This window comes from Schistocerca piceifrons, chromosome 4, assembly GCF_021461385.2.
Source record: "Schistocerca piceifrons isolate TAMUIC-IGC-003096 chromosome 4, iqSchPice1.1, whole genome shotgun sequence".
Lineage (NCBI taxonomy): Eukaryota > Metazoa > Arthropoda > Insecta > Orthoptera > Acrididae > Schistocerca > Schistocerca piceifrons.
In genome coordinates, this window is record NC_060141.1 from 271,211,936 (window position 1) to 271,227,083 (window position 15,148).

Below are 15,148 nucleotides of genomic sequence, written 5' to 3' on the forward strand. Positions count from 1 at the left end.
TCCTGAAAATTAATTTCATTTTGACAAATAATTTCTGTGCTCGAACAGTTTAAATAAAGTGCTGTGTTTCTGTAGCAGCAGGCTGTGTAAGCTCCTGGCAGTAAGGTAGGAATGAGAAGGGAAACTACAATTTTCAGGTGTTAACTTGCCGGCGGACGACTACTACGCCGCAAATAGGCCGGACAGAAGTGTTGGGTATTCTGAAACTCTGTCCGATAACTGTCGCAGGCTAGTAGAAGAGTCGCGCCTGCTTGGCAGCTACCTGGCGTTCCAGCAGGCCGCTGGAGCGCCACTTGGACAGGCCCGCCTCTGCCGGCTGGACGAGCACTCGCTGCGGAGGCAGTCGTCGGCGCTTGGAGACGCTTGTTTCGCCCCTGCCACCTCTGCCTCCGCCTCCGCCGCCCCCGCCTCCGACGCCGTACGCCTGTGTGAACGGCGGTACGCGCAGCAGGGCGTCCACTAGGCGAGCCGCATAGTAGAGCAGCTCGACGCACGACAGCACGCTCACGCCCAGGAAGAGGCTCAGGATGCCGCCGAACCACACTGCACAGCCAACGCGTCGCACAACACAGTGCCTAATGTAACTCTCTTACTGTCTCCTGTGTGCTCAATTCTAAATAGCTAAGGTAACTGACAAGGGCTTTCCAGTACGCACATTCCTCGCTAACTATGATGCAGAAGCAATTATTTAAATAAAAATGAATTTTTAATGCACTGCGTTCTTAAATCGGTTTAAAAAGTATAAAATAATTTTTCGGATCCCAATATACGTACCTAATCACACGTAGATAGACATGATTGTGAATTTTTAATAGGCGCTACCTATGAACAACTACAAGATTAAAAACAGAAACGAGGGGTGCATGTAGTATATAAATGACACATGAATGTTACACATCCTTACTATTACACAACAAAGTGAACCACCAATAGTTCACATCCTTACTACTATCTATTGCATACGCCGCCACACACCGTCAGGTGGCTTGCGGAGTATGGATGTAGATGTAGATTTTTCGTTTTAAGTCTTACAGGTACACTGTCATGAAATACCTCCTAATATGGTGTCGGATCTAATTCAGCCTGGCGCAGTGCAGCATGGCTCATACCCCATAAATCCACAGCAGTCATGTCCGGTGAACTAAGTGGCCATATCATTCGTTCGAATTGTCCAGAATATTCTTGAAACTAATTGTGGAGAATTGTGGCCTGACATTGTGCATTGTCGTCCATAAAAATTCCATCGTTGTTTTTGAACATGAAGTCCATGAATGGCTACAAATGGTCTCCAAGTAGCCAAACGTAACGGAGGACCCAGTCCATTCCACGTAAACACAACTCATACCATTATGGAGCCACGAACAGCTTGCCCAGTGCCTTGTTGACAACTTGGATCAAATGGCTCTAAGCACTATGGGACTTAACATCTGAGGTCATCAGTCCCCTAGACTTAGAACTACTTAAAGCTAACTCGTCCACGGTGGCTGGCCAACTTGGATCCATAGCTTCGTGGAGTCCGCATCACAGTCGAGCCCTACCATCAGGTCTTACCTACCGAAATCGGATTCCACCCGACCATTCTGATGAGATTACAACAGAAACGCGCGACTGCTACGGTCGCAAGTTCGAATCCTGCCTCGGGCATGGATGTGTGTGATGTCCTTAGGTTAGTTAGGTTTAAGTAGTTCTAAGTTCTAGGGGACTGATGACCACAGCTGTTAAGTCCCATAGTGCTCAGAGCCTCGAAAGATTGCCAGAAGCAGCTGGGAATTGGACGTCAATACTGTACGCTTTGCCGCGCGCACTCTTGCTATTCTGCTGGTGAAAACTGCTCCCCTGTTAGGGAAAAAGTGCCTACTCAACAGATCACACGTGTAGTTTAATGAAGTCACGAGAGTTATCACTCCGTTTCAGAGGCTGCTTGTCCTGTCTAATAGTGCTCTGCAGGTTCTAAGGAAGAGAGCAGCTATTGACCCGGTGTCGAGGTTTTTTTTTTATATGGTGTAAACAAATGTCGCAGCTGACTGAAGTTCGCCTTCAGCGGCTCTTAAACTCACACTATTTCTCCTGCCGTAGATAATAAAAAGATAACTCTACTAAAAATAAATTTTGAAAATTTCTTAGTTTGATGCAAAATGTTTGTTGGAAACAGAATATTCACATGATGAAAACTTCCAATGAGCAGATCATAATACTGCTGAAACAAAATATCAGTAAGATAACTAATATTGATTGCGGTATATGCTACAACGATAAATAAAATTAAATTTACATTTTAAGAATTAGTTGTTTTTTTGTTGAAGACTCATATAAATTACTTTATTGTTCGTTGTTATTGGTAGACTAATGTTCGAAGGTCCAGGGCTCGATACCTGGTCGGTAAAAGGACTTTTTTCTAATTTATGGTTTATTTCAACTCTTGTAGGCTAACTGTCTGCATAAGTCAGTTCAAAGATAGGAGAGGATGCCATGTTCAATAGGACGATACGTAGTAGACCACTGCAGTGTTCAAACAAACCTTTTAATTGATCACAAACTCTACTGTTGTCCCGTTCATATTGGAAAATAGTCATTATTTAAGATTAACACTGGTGATTTACGGAGATTTAAGAGCACAGTATCATTTAAAAACCGACTGAAAATTAAGCGGTGTAAATATTTTCGATGTATCATACCATGTAAAAATTTTAGTGCTGAACCGTCTCTGTGAAATCGCTGTTAGTGAACAAATATTGTTTTTGCATTTTATTTTCAGGAGATAATTGTAGAAGGTTCTACAGAGATCAATTGAAATGAAAGCGATTTTTCTATCTTTATAAAGATGTTGTATGTATTACAACTAACTCCAGCAGCTCTCGAACACACTAAAGGACCAGTTATTTGAGAGATCAAACAGATCGCAAAACACTCTTGGCCCACTTCGCAGATGGGTGTTGCTACACCCGTTACGACGTATTTTCTTTATTTTCCTCAAAAGTCACCTGGCCTCACGACTGTATTTAACGTCATTTTAGTGACAGGTAATGCCACGAACTATATTTGGCATGAGCACTTTTCAGTGGGGTCTCGTGGAAAGTTTTGGATATCTTGTTGTCGAGGTCGTAGCAAAAATCAAGCAATGGATATGTACAAAAACCCTACCCATGTTAATTACAGGTCGTTAGAGACTAATTACGGAGGAATCGTGTTACAGATCTGCCCAAGTCTGTTTTACTCTTGGTATGGATGTCATTCATGATGCATAGAACATGCCCTAATGACAAGTACAGAGATCTCTTAGACTAGTCAATGCTCAGATTTGTTTGGGGTGTGGAATAATAACAGCTACCAGTCACAACAGAAAGCGATTTTCTTTAATGCACAAACTGGCTTGTGTCCATCTACACTTGGTTTCACATTCAGTTATGTGATCAGAGCTCAATGCTGGTGATAACTGTTTAGATACAAAACAATGTGATGATATCTAAACAGCTGCAATTGAAACAAGTGGAACTTGCTAAGCAACATCCACAGTAAAGTATTATAGTACTTACAGACAACTGGAGTATCCATGTCGTGTCCATATTACATTCAATAGATTTATCACAAAAATATCTCGATTTTTTAATCTTTAACTATATATTAGACATCACGGTAAATATCAGTATTTCCATGTATGCCTTTGTTACAGTGTACGTTAACAACGTGAGAAGCACATATTCTCACATATAACGTGTTTACATAAGAAAACAGTGGTCATGGTCGAATCCATTAGAATTAAGAAGTTAGAAGGTGTTACACATACAGAAACACGAAAAATATTACAGATTATGGAAATGAAATTGTTACATGATGATGGAACCATACTGTGTTTTATAATATGTTAAATGCTTGCTGGAAAATTATTCAGCGTTGCAACATCGTTTTTTATTATTTGTGAGCTGGAAATGAGTAACAGCCGTTTTAGATTTTAAAAACTTCATTGAAGATGGTAGAAATGACTTGTTTTCTTGGTCTGCTTGTTCACTGAGAATGAAGTGCAGTGGCTGGGGGTATGAATGTAAATTTCACGCTTTTAAAGAAGGTTCATTTTCTTGCCTTTTTTGACAGTGTGTAGTATCTGCAGGTTGCCTTAATGGTTGTCACTGTGTGGCCATGTTCTTTCAGATGTGTTTCACGAGTGGATTTATCCAAATTGTTTAACTAGAACGATTCCATGTGTTCCCATTACCTAATAATTAAACTTTTTCCTGTCTGGGCTATGCAGAACCGTGGGCATGTGTCACATGAAAGTTTGTGAATAGCTGATTTACTGTGACACTGGCTATTTCTCTTGCTGCAGTAAATGAGATGATTTTGTAGATTATTAATAGTGCTGAAGGATGTTTCAACACCTCTGTTGCGAAAAAGGTTAGCAACTTGGCATTAAATTTTCCTTGTAAATGGGTGTGTTGGGTGACAGGAAGAGTTGTTTATGGCAATATTACTGACGGTGCTTTTTTGGTAAATTTGAAAGAAATGGTTTTTATTTATGTTAGAGATTGTAAGATCAAGAACATTGATGTACAAAGAAGTTAATGTTGTTATGCATTCTACTGAGAGAATCTGTAAGTTTTTCAATCTCCTCAGTTCTACTATTGAACAGGATAATAGTATCATCGACGTACCTTTTGTAATAAATTATTTTATCTTCAAACAAAAATTCTGACTTGAAGAATCGATTTTCAATTGCTTAATGTAAATGTCTGCAAGGGTTTCCTGCCCACTGAGAGACCACCTTCTTGCTTGTAAAATTTGTTGTTAAAAGACAAATAATTATGTGACAGGACTAGCTCTAACAGTTCAGTGAGTTCATATATCTCAGCCTTAGAATAGCTTTCTATGCCTTGATATGTTGTTTTTTGTGTCATGGGTTGGTATGTTGATGTAAAGATTTACTATATCTGCTGAATCAAATTTGGCACCCTCTGGTACTGGTATGTCTTTGAGATCTTCTATAAGATCATTGCTATTCTTAATCGAGATATTCTTTTCATAAGTATAAAAATTAATGAGAATGTCATTTAGCTTCTTCCTGATAAAATATGCTGGGTCATTTCTTGAGTTAACTGTAAGATATATAGAAACATGAAACTTACCGAATTTTCGTTTGTGTCGGGTTCGTGGCAAGGTATTTTAGGAGATCAGAGCCAGATAACAGGAAATCAGAAGATTTCAGTAGTTTCCTTAGCTGTGCTTGAAATCTAGGTGTAGGTTCATTCCGTATTTCATGTATGTTGTTCTTATAAAAAAATTCCAAAGTTTTGTTGATATATTCAGATTCACACATAATAACAGTTCAGTTTCCTTTGTCAGATTTCACAACCAAAACTTTGTTTTCAGATAGTTTTCTACTGATATTCCTAAACAGTCTGGAGTCAGTTTTTGAACAATTGTGTGTTTTTTGGTTTTGTAGGTTTTTTTGTATGATGTCTTGATTTTAAACCTATACTTATCTGTTCATTACTGTTCATTTTACCTGAGTCACATGCCAGTTCAGAGCAGACAGTTAAATAGTTGACATTGTTATTATTGAACAATGGTGGAATTTTCTGCTCGAGGCCCTCCTCAAGTAACTCAGTTTCATTTTTGTCAAATGCGATAGTGGTGGGGTTTATCACCCTGTCATAGAATATTTGTTCTGATGTGGGAGGAAAATCCAATTTTTTTCTTTTGTTAGAGTTGAGAGCAAGTAATTTATGATTGTGTCATGTAACTGCATGTAAAACCAACCGAAAATGGGCAAAAGCCCGAAAGCGGTTGTGTATTAAATAAAATCAATTCTGTTGTGACTGGTAGCTGAAATACTAAACACCTTTTTCCAAAGCTGTTTCACAGAGGAAGACCGCACTGCAGTTCCTTCTCTAAATCCTCGCGCAAACGAAAAAGTGGCTGACATCGAAATAAGTGTCCAAGGAATAGAAAAGCAACTGGAATCACTCAATAGAGGAAAGTCCACTGGACCTGACGGGATACCAATTCGATTCTACACAGAGTACGCGAAAGAACTTGCCCCCCTTCTAACAGCCGTGTACCGCAAGTCTCTAGAGGAACGGAGGGTTACAAATGATTGGAAAAGAGCACAGATAGTCCCAGTCTTCAAGAAGGGTCGTCGAGCAGATGCGCAAAACTATAGACCTATATCTCTTACGTCGATCTCTTGTAGAATTTTAGAACATGTTTTTTGCTCGCGTATCATGTCATTTCTGGAAACCCAGAATCTACTATGTAGGAATCAACATGGATTCCGGAAACAGCGATCGTGTGAGACCCAACTCGCCTTATTTGTTCATGAGACCCAGAAAATATTAGATACAGGCTCCCAGGTAGATGCTATTTTTCTTGACTTCCGGAAGGCGTTCGATACAGTTCCGCACTGTCGCCTGATAAACAAAGTAAGAGCCTACGGAATATCAGACCAGCTGTGTGGCTGGATTGAAGAGTTTTTAGCAAACAGAACACAGCATGTTGTTATCAATGGAGAGACGTCTACAGACGTTAAAGTAACCTCTGGCGTGCCACAGGGGAGTGTTATGGGACCATTGCTTTTCACAATATATATAAATGACTTAGTAGATAGTGTCGGAAGTTCCATGCGGCTTTTCGCGGATGATGCTGTAGTATACAGAGAAGTTGCTGCATTAGAAAATTGTAGCGAAATACAGGAAGATCTGCAGCGGATAGGCACTTGGTGCAGGGAGTGGCAACTGACCCTTAACATAGACAAATGTAATATATTGCGAATACATAGAAAGAAGGATCCTTTATTGTATGATTATATGATAGCGGAACAAACACTGGTAGCAGTTACTTCTGTAAAATATCTGGGAGTATGCGTACGGAACGATTTGAAGTGGAATGATCATATAAAACTAATTGTTGGTAAGGCGGGTACCAGGTTGAGATTCATTGGGAGAGTGCTTAGAAAATGTAGTCCATCAACAAAGGAGGTGGCTTACAAAACACTCGTTCGACCTATACTTGAGTGTTGCTCATCAGTGTGGGATCCGTACCAGGTCGGGTTGACGGAGGAGATAGAGAAGATCCAAAGAAGAGCGGCGCGTTTCGTCACTGGGTTATTTGGTAACCGTGATAGCGTTACGGAGATGTTTAATAAACTCAAGTGGCAGACTCTGCAAGAGAGGCGCTCTGCATCGCGGTGTAGCTTGCTCGCCAGGTTTCGAGAGGGTGCGTTTCTGGATGAGGTATCGAATATATTGCTTCCCCCTACTTATACTTCCCGAGGAGATCACGAATGTAAAATTAGAGAGATTAGAGCGCGCACGGAGGCTTTCAGACAGTCGTTCTTCCCGCGAACCATACGCGACTGGAACAGGAAAGGGAGGTAATGACAGTGGCACGTAAAGTGCCCTCCGCCACACACCGTTGGGTGGCTTGCGGAGTATCAATGTAGATGTAGATGTAGATGTAGATTATTCTACACCCTATAAACGAACAGTCATGCAATTCAATTGCATCCGTTCTGGATAAACTTCACTTACATGTTTCATTATTCCCTGAGCCATTGCGGCTCTCTGGTTGTCGATTGTTCGCCTAAGTGCTTTCTTTGTTTGCTAGGGCGTGGTAGACAGGTATTGGCGCACTCTGGAGTTGATTGGGGGGGGGGGGGGGGGAAGCTAAAAGTTAGGCGCCTTCGCGATGAAGATAACAGCCGACTGTCAGCACGGAGGAGAAGAGTATCGCTTCATGGTTGAGAGAGGAGAGAGAGAGAGAAAGGGGGAGTTGCTTGTTTGCCGTGAGTCCAGCTGGGTAGCCTGTGCCGTTGGCACCTTACGTCATTCATGGACTGCTGTTGGTTTCAATAAGACTGCCACATGTGGAGCCGAAGTCACATGTTTAGGTGATGGTGATTCTTCTGGTTCTAGTGACGTATGTTTTCGCCTCCTTGATTTGTGCTATAATGATTTTGAAGCCTTAGGTTGTTCTTTATAATAAAATTCTGTTCCAGATTGTTACAGAAGATTAAATTAATATTATAATTGTAGTTTACTAACTGGGTTTGTTTTCATTGGATTTAAGTGCCTTCCCGGTTAACTGTTGTTTCTTAACTTACGGCACGCAAAATCTCTGTTCATATTTATTAATGTTGTATAATTGGTGACTATTTTGTCAAAATTATTTAATCACTGAGTAAAGTGTTAAATTTAATGATCTCTATAACTGTTTAACAAAAAGGTGAATGAAGATTTGTATGAAATTTTGCGGGTGTGTAGAAGAGGCAAAATAATGCAATACGCACTTTTTTGTTTGTGCCCAGTTTCACTTTTAAGTGGTAAAACACACCTCGAAATGTAATTTGGCACATTAGGTTCAGAGGGAGTAACTTCGAAACCATGAAATATAATTCCTTTTAAAATAAAAGCTTAAAAGTAACTATTGTTCTTGAAAACTGTATAATCAGCTTTTGAAAAGGTCTGAAAATTTGCAGACTATTCCACTACCATTAATCAATTTTGTTACAACCTAAATTTAAGAAGCTTTCACGCCACATACATCCATGTATAGTAAGGCTTGTTTCTGTAATACCATTTTTGGAAAATAAGTTGTACACAGTGTGCTGTCGAAATACGTGTAACGTACGTATTTAAATAATCTAAACGTTGATTATTAATATAATTATTTGTTTTACTTACTTTGGTTTATGTTTTAAACAGCTATATCACGTTGTGAATCAATTTCTTATGTTGTATAGTTCACCGTTTCACATGCGTGTATTTTGTAATTTGAAAAAATAAGTAACCGCTTATTATGGTACTAAATTGTTACAATAACGGTAATCAATAAAGAAATGCTTACACCGTATCTTCTTTATACCATACACATAAAATGAAGAATTTTCTCCAGCGCTGGGAAAGACAAAGTCTGTCAAATATCATTTGACTTGGTCAGACATTGGCCTTCCAGTTTTCGATGCTTCATAAAAAGATTCTCGAATTCTCATTCGACGTTCTCCGTTGGTTTCCTTTAAAACTATGAAAATGGGGATAATCAATTTGACAGCTAGAAAGTGACGGCTGAATCGTGCAAATGAAGTTCTGTTCGCGGCGTATCTCCGTAGGCTCTCGATGCGAACATCTCACAAACAGTCAAACAACGTACGTACCGTTAGCGAACGTCTGTTTGTAGGGACGATGCGTTCGAGTACCCACTGTTCGACGCGCTATCAGCCGGCCGCAGTGGCCGAGCGGTTCTAGGCGCTTCAGTCTGGAACGGCGTGACTGCTGCGGTCGCAGGTTCGAATCCTGCCTCGGACATGGACGTGTGTGATGTCCTTAGGTTAGTTCGGTTTCAGTAGTTCTAAGTTATAGGGGACTGATGACCTCAGATGTTAAGTCTCATAGTGCTCAGAGCCATTTGAACCATTTGACGCGCTATCCGCCCAAAACAGTCGCTGCGACAAGTTCCTCATGACACAACGACGGTGATCCCAGGACTTGTTTCGTAGGTTAATAGCTGGTTCCAAGACCTTTACTTGAAGACTATAAAAGGATTACAAGGTATGATAACATACCCTGTCACCAGATCCATGGCCTGGCCTTATCCTGTACCACTTCTCGCTTGCCGTAGCCCAGAGATGCTGCAGTTTGCGGGTGCAGTCTACTGAGGTTCGCCAACTAATAGCTCATCGGGTACAAGACAGTACCGCTAGTTGGCGATACCACAGACCACATCGCAAATCTGCTGCTTGCTGCTTGTGCTGGTGTCTTCTCATTGGTGACTCAGGTTACATACAGGTGTGCAGCAGTCTTGCTACTGCTACGGAACTCTACATCGCTGGACGACCCCTGGACCTCGCTATACTCTTCAGGACCTGTATCTCACGGAAAGCGCTTTGAAGTACTACTCATTCTACGGATTTCTGGACGTGGTGGCCATCAACACGGACGTCTCTTCGGTTTATTCTTCGGATTGCCTGTACTTGTCAGTATTCATCGAGCCTGTGGCGTTGAACATACTTATCGCCGATCTTATGTGAGACTTTGTATTGCGTATAAAATACATCTGTTTGCAAATAGGGAAGATGCCAACCGTTAACACAGTTAATATACGCAGAATACTAAATAATAATTTCAGCAGTATGGAATTCCCTGAGAGTTCTATCAGTTCGCAGGAAGTGGAATTGAAAGACATCATTACAGCATCGATTTGTGGCAGCATGGGTGGATACTCGACATTATGGAATATGACAAGGGGCTGTGGTTTGATGACTCGAAGCTCTATGACATAGCAATGATTGACGATGGTTGTGTATCGAAGCACATGAGGAGGTCCTCATCCCAGGCAATGTCCTTTCTTCAGAAAACGAATTAAATTTCTAATACAAGAAATTTGCTATTAAATTTTGGGAAAACGGAAGGAAAGGGAAAAGGTTGCTTTCATCCGTGCAGTAGAATCATAGCAAAGTTATGCCAGTAGAACATCGATGAAAGTGATACATTGCTAGTCTCTACAATAAGTACTAGAGTCTATGGATTATCGACTGGTTATCCATGATACAGACCTCTAAAAGTGGGTCTTGCAAATGAGCAGGGAAATTAAGTCGCATAATTTCAAGGCAATCCCCAAATGCCTACTGAAAAGTACGAGTACTTTAATTAGGGCTGTTGCACATTCTCCGACAGGACATTCGGGTCAACTTATTTTCCAGAAATGTTGTTACAGATACAAACCTTTTTACATATGGCTGTATGTGACGTGAAAGCTTCTTTATGTTGTAACAAAAGTTTACATTTCGCCAAATCTATTAATAGTGTTGGGGTGATTTGCAAATTTTCAGTATTTTTTCAAATGACAGTTTTCGAGAACGTTAGTTATATTTTAACTTTTATATGAAACTTATTGGTTATATTTTACGGTTTAGTAGCTGTTCGCTTTAAACCTAGTACGCCACATTAATTTCGGACTGTTTTTTTTACGTTTCATATGTGAAATTTGGCACAAAAAAAATACGTATTGCATTATTTCGCTTCCTTTACGTACCCGCCAAGTTTCATCTAGATCGTCCATTGACCCTTTGGAAAGTGCACTTGTTGGTCTATTCTCAGCTTTCCCATACTTTTTCCTTCTGTTTTTCTACTAGACTAACAGTTAATATAAGTGGATGACATGTAGTCTGGAGGTAGCGTACTAGAATAGCAATGAAAACTTACTGGGTTCTAGGTTCGCATCTAGCCTCTTTCGTGGTTGAAACTTTGAATAAAATTCAATATCTATGGGGATCGAACGCTACCGGTATAATGTTTCACCCTCATCCTACGAACGGCCTTGTCAAAGAAGGTGGACACACGAAGAAAGTTTCAGAGTATCCTTTTTTCCTTAGCGTGGGAAAGGGCCCCTAAAAGGTGGATTAATCAGTAGTGATCTACAGCATGAGGACTATAAGCAATAGAAACCACTGCATTTGAGACACATAGAGCATTTCCAAGGACATGTGGCCTGTATCTGAAAAAGTATCACGATGAGCTCTCCACTGACAAAAGATGCCGGATTAGTCCGTCGTATGGATCTCCGGGAGGGGAATGGCAAGGCAGAAGTGACCACGAGACGAAGATGGAGTAACCAACGAGAGGATAACATTATGTGAATCGGGGCGTGGGATATCAGAAGTCTGAACGTGGTAGGGGAGATGGAAAATCTGAAAATGGAAATGTTAAGGCTAACTTTAGATATAGTGGTGGTCGGTGAAGTAAAATGGATGGAAGAAAAGGATTTCTGGTCAGACGACTATAGGGTAATGTCAACGGCAGCAGAAAATGGTTTAATGGGAGTAGGATTAGTTATGAACAGGAAGGTGGGGCAGAGAGCCAGGTACTGTGATTGGTTTGTTCTCATCACAATCGACAGCAAACCAACGCCGACAACAACAGTTCAGGCAAACATGCCAACGTCGCAAGCAAAAGATGAAGAGATAGAGAAAATATTTGAGGGTATTGAGCGGGTAATACAGTGCGTAAATGGAGATGAAGATCTAATAATCATAGGGGAATGGAGCGCGGTAGTAGGGAAAGAAATGAAAGAAAGGATTACGGGAGAACGTGGGGTTGGTAACAAGAATTTTTTTGTGGTAACATTCAGCTAGTAACACCGAAACCACTGTTCAAAGATGGAAGAGGAGAAGGTATACTAGAAAGAGGCCTGGAGATATTAGAAAATACCAGATGGTTTACATCATGATCAGAGAGAGCTTCCGACGCTGGAACGTAAGACGTACCCAGGAGCCGATGTAGACTCGAATGACAATTTATTAATAATGAAGAGTGGGCTAAATTTAAAAGACTCGTTCGGAAGAATCAGTGTACAAAGAAGTGGGATGCGAAAGTACTGCCGTCTCTGGGGTTACAGATGCTGCGATAATGAGTACCACAGTAGAGAGTTCAGTTGAAAAGGAGTGGACATCTCTAAAAAAGTTCAATAGCGGAAGTTTGACAGACAGAAGGCATTTTGGGTAACAGAAGAAATACTTCAGGTGATCGACAAAAGAAGGGAGTATGGAATATGAAAAAAAATCAGGAATTCAGAAATATATATAACTTAGGAATGAAATAAGTAGGAAGTTAGGAAGTGCAGGGAATCCAACCAGAAATGGCTGCAGGGAAAAAGTGAAGAAATCGAAAAACAAATGATCATCGGAAGAAAGAATTTGGCGTACGGGAAAGTTAAAACAGCCTCCGCTGAAATGCGTTAAGAATGCAATAGAGAATTTCACTATTAAGCGCAAAGATAAGATCGGATATGTGGAAAGACTACATTGAAGGTCTGTGCGTTAGGGAGTGTTTGTTCGATGACCTAATAGTAGAAATGTCAGACATAGGAGATCTAGTATTAGTTAGAGTAGAATAGAGCTTTTGAATACTTGCGGTCAAATAAGACAGAAGGGGTAGATAACATTCCTTCGGAAACTCTGAAATAATTGGTCGAGATGGCAACCAAGCGACTGTTCACGTTCGTTTGTAGAATTTAAGAGTATGGAGACATACCATCAGAGTTTCTGAAAAATATCATCCATCCAGTTCCGAAGGTAGCAAGGGCAGATAAATGCGAGAACTATCGCGCAATCAACTTAACAGCCAATGCATCCAAGTTAATGAGAAGAGTAATATACAGAAGAATGGAAAATAATACCGAGAGTCTGTTAGATGGCGATTAATTTAGCTTCGGGAAAGGTAAAGGCACCAGAGCGGCAGTTCTGACGTTGCGCATGAGCGAAGAAAAACCAAGAAATGTTCATATGGTTTTTCGACACGGAAAACGCGTTCGACAGTGTAAAATAAAAGGGAACAGTAAGAAAGGAAAACCGAGAAGGAAGCTCTCAAGTAAAATAAGGAGAAAGACTAGGAAGTAATCTTTCACCCTTACTCTTCAATCTAAACATCGAAGAAGCAGTTGTAGAAATAAGAGAAACGTTCAAGAGCGAGGTTAAAACCCAGGACGGAGGGATATCGTTGATAACATTTAGTGACGACAATGGTAGCCTCAGTGAAGGTTAAGATGAATTATGGGACAGTTTTAACTGGAATAAACAGTCTACTCGATTGAGATTTAATCGAAGAAAGACGAAAGTACACGACTGGTCATTAAAATTGCTACAACAAGAAGAAATGCAGATGATAAACGGGTATTCATTGGAGAAATATATTATACTAGCACTGATATGTGATTACATTTTCACGCAATTCGGGTGCATATATCCTGAGAAATCAGTACCCAGAACAACCACCTCTGGCCGTAATGACGGCCTTGATACGCCTGGGCTTTGAGTCAAACAGAGCTTGGATGGCGTGTGCTGGTACAGCTGCCCATGCAGCTTCAACACGATACCACAGTTCATCAACAGTAGCGACTGGCGTATTGTGACGAGCCAGTTGCTCGGCCACCATTGACCAGACTTTTCAGTTGGTGAGAGATCTGGCGAATGTGCTGGCCAGGGCAGCAGTCGAACATTTTCTGTATCCAAAAAGGCCCGTACAGGACCTGCAACATGCGGTCGTGCATTATCCTGCTGATATGTAGGGTTTCGCTGTGATCGAATGAAGGGTAGAGCCACGGGTCGTAACACATCTCAAATGTAACGTCCACTGTTCAAAATGCCGTCAATGCGAACAAGAGGTGACCGAGACGTGTAACCTATGGCATCCCATACCATCACGCCGGGTGATACGCCTGTAGGGCGATAACGAATACACGCTTCCAATGTGCGTTCACCGCGATGTCGCCAAACACGGATGCGACCATCATGATGCTGTAAACAGAACCTGGATTCATCCGTAAAACTTACGTTTTACCATTCGTGCACCCAGGTTCGTCGTTGAGTACACAATCGCAGGCGCGCCTGTCTATGATGCAGCGTCAAGGGTAACCGCAGCCATGCGGATAAGATGCCTGTCATCTCGACTGCTAGTGATACGAGGCCTTTGGGATCCAGCACGGCGTTCCTTATTACCCTCCTGAACCCACTGATTCCATATTCTGCTAACAGTCAACGCGAGCAGCAATGTTGCGATACGATAAACCGCTATGACGATAGGCTACAATCCGACCTTTATCAAAGTCGGAAACGTGATGGTACGCATTTCTCCTCCTTACACGAGGCATCACAACAACGTTTCATCAGGCAACGCCGGTCAACTGCTGTTTGTGTATGAGAAATCGGTTGGAAACTTTCCTCCTGTTAGCACGTTGTAGGTGTCGCCACCGGCGCCAATCTTGTGTGAATGCTCTGAAAAGCTAATCATTTGCATATCACAGCATCTTCTTCCTGTCGGTTAAAATTCGCGTCTGTAGCACGTCATCTTCGCGGTGTAGCAATTTTAATGGCCAGTAGTGTAATAGGAAATAGTAGTATGAGGTTACTGATGGCCTTAACACAAAAATTGGAGATTACGAAGTGGGCGAAGTTAAGGACCTGTGCTACTTTGGAACCAAAATAATACATTAGGGACTAAGCAAGGGCGGCTAAAATGTAGATAGGCACAGGCAAAAAGGTTATTCCTGGGCAAGAGAACTCTTTTGGCATGAAACATACGCCTCAGTGAACAGGGACTGTCGGAAAACTGGAGGAGAAGGGAACTGATGCGTTTGAAATGTGTTGCTTCAGAAGAAAGTTGAAAAT

At 41.3% G+C, this 15,148-nt stretch overlaps 1 protein-coding gene across 1 annotated transcript in view; it reads right to left on the reverse strand.

Moving 5' to 3' along the window:
* Positions 1-229: 229 nt before the first annotated feature.
* LOC124795789 (sodium channel protein Nach-like) overlaps positions 230-15,148 on the reverse strand; it is a 146,657-nt gene continuing 131,738 nt past the window's right edge. The window contains exons 7-8 of the mRNA XM_047259870.1: positions 443-543; positions 230-331 (exon numbers count right to left, since the gene is read on the reverse strand). Coding sequence (XP_047115826.1) covers positions 230-331; positions 443-543 — 203 coding nt within the window. The remainder of the gene's footprint in view (positions 332-442; positions 544-15,148) is intronic.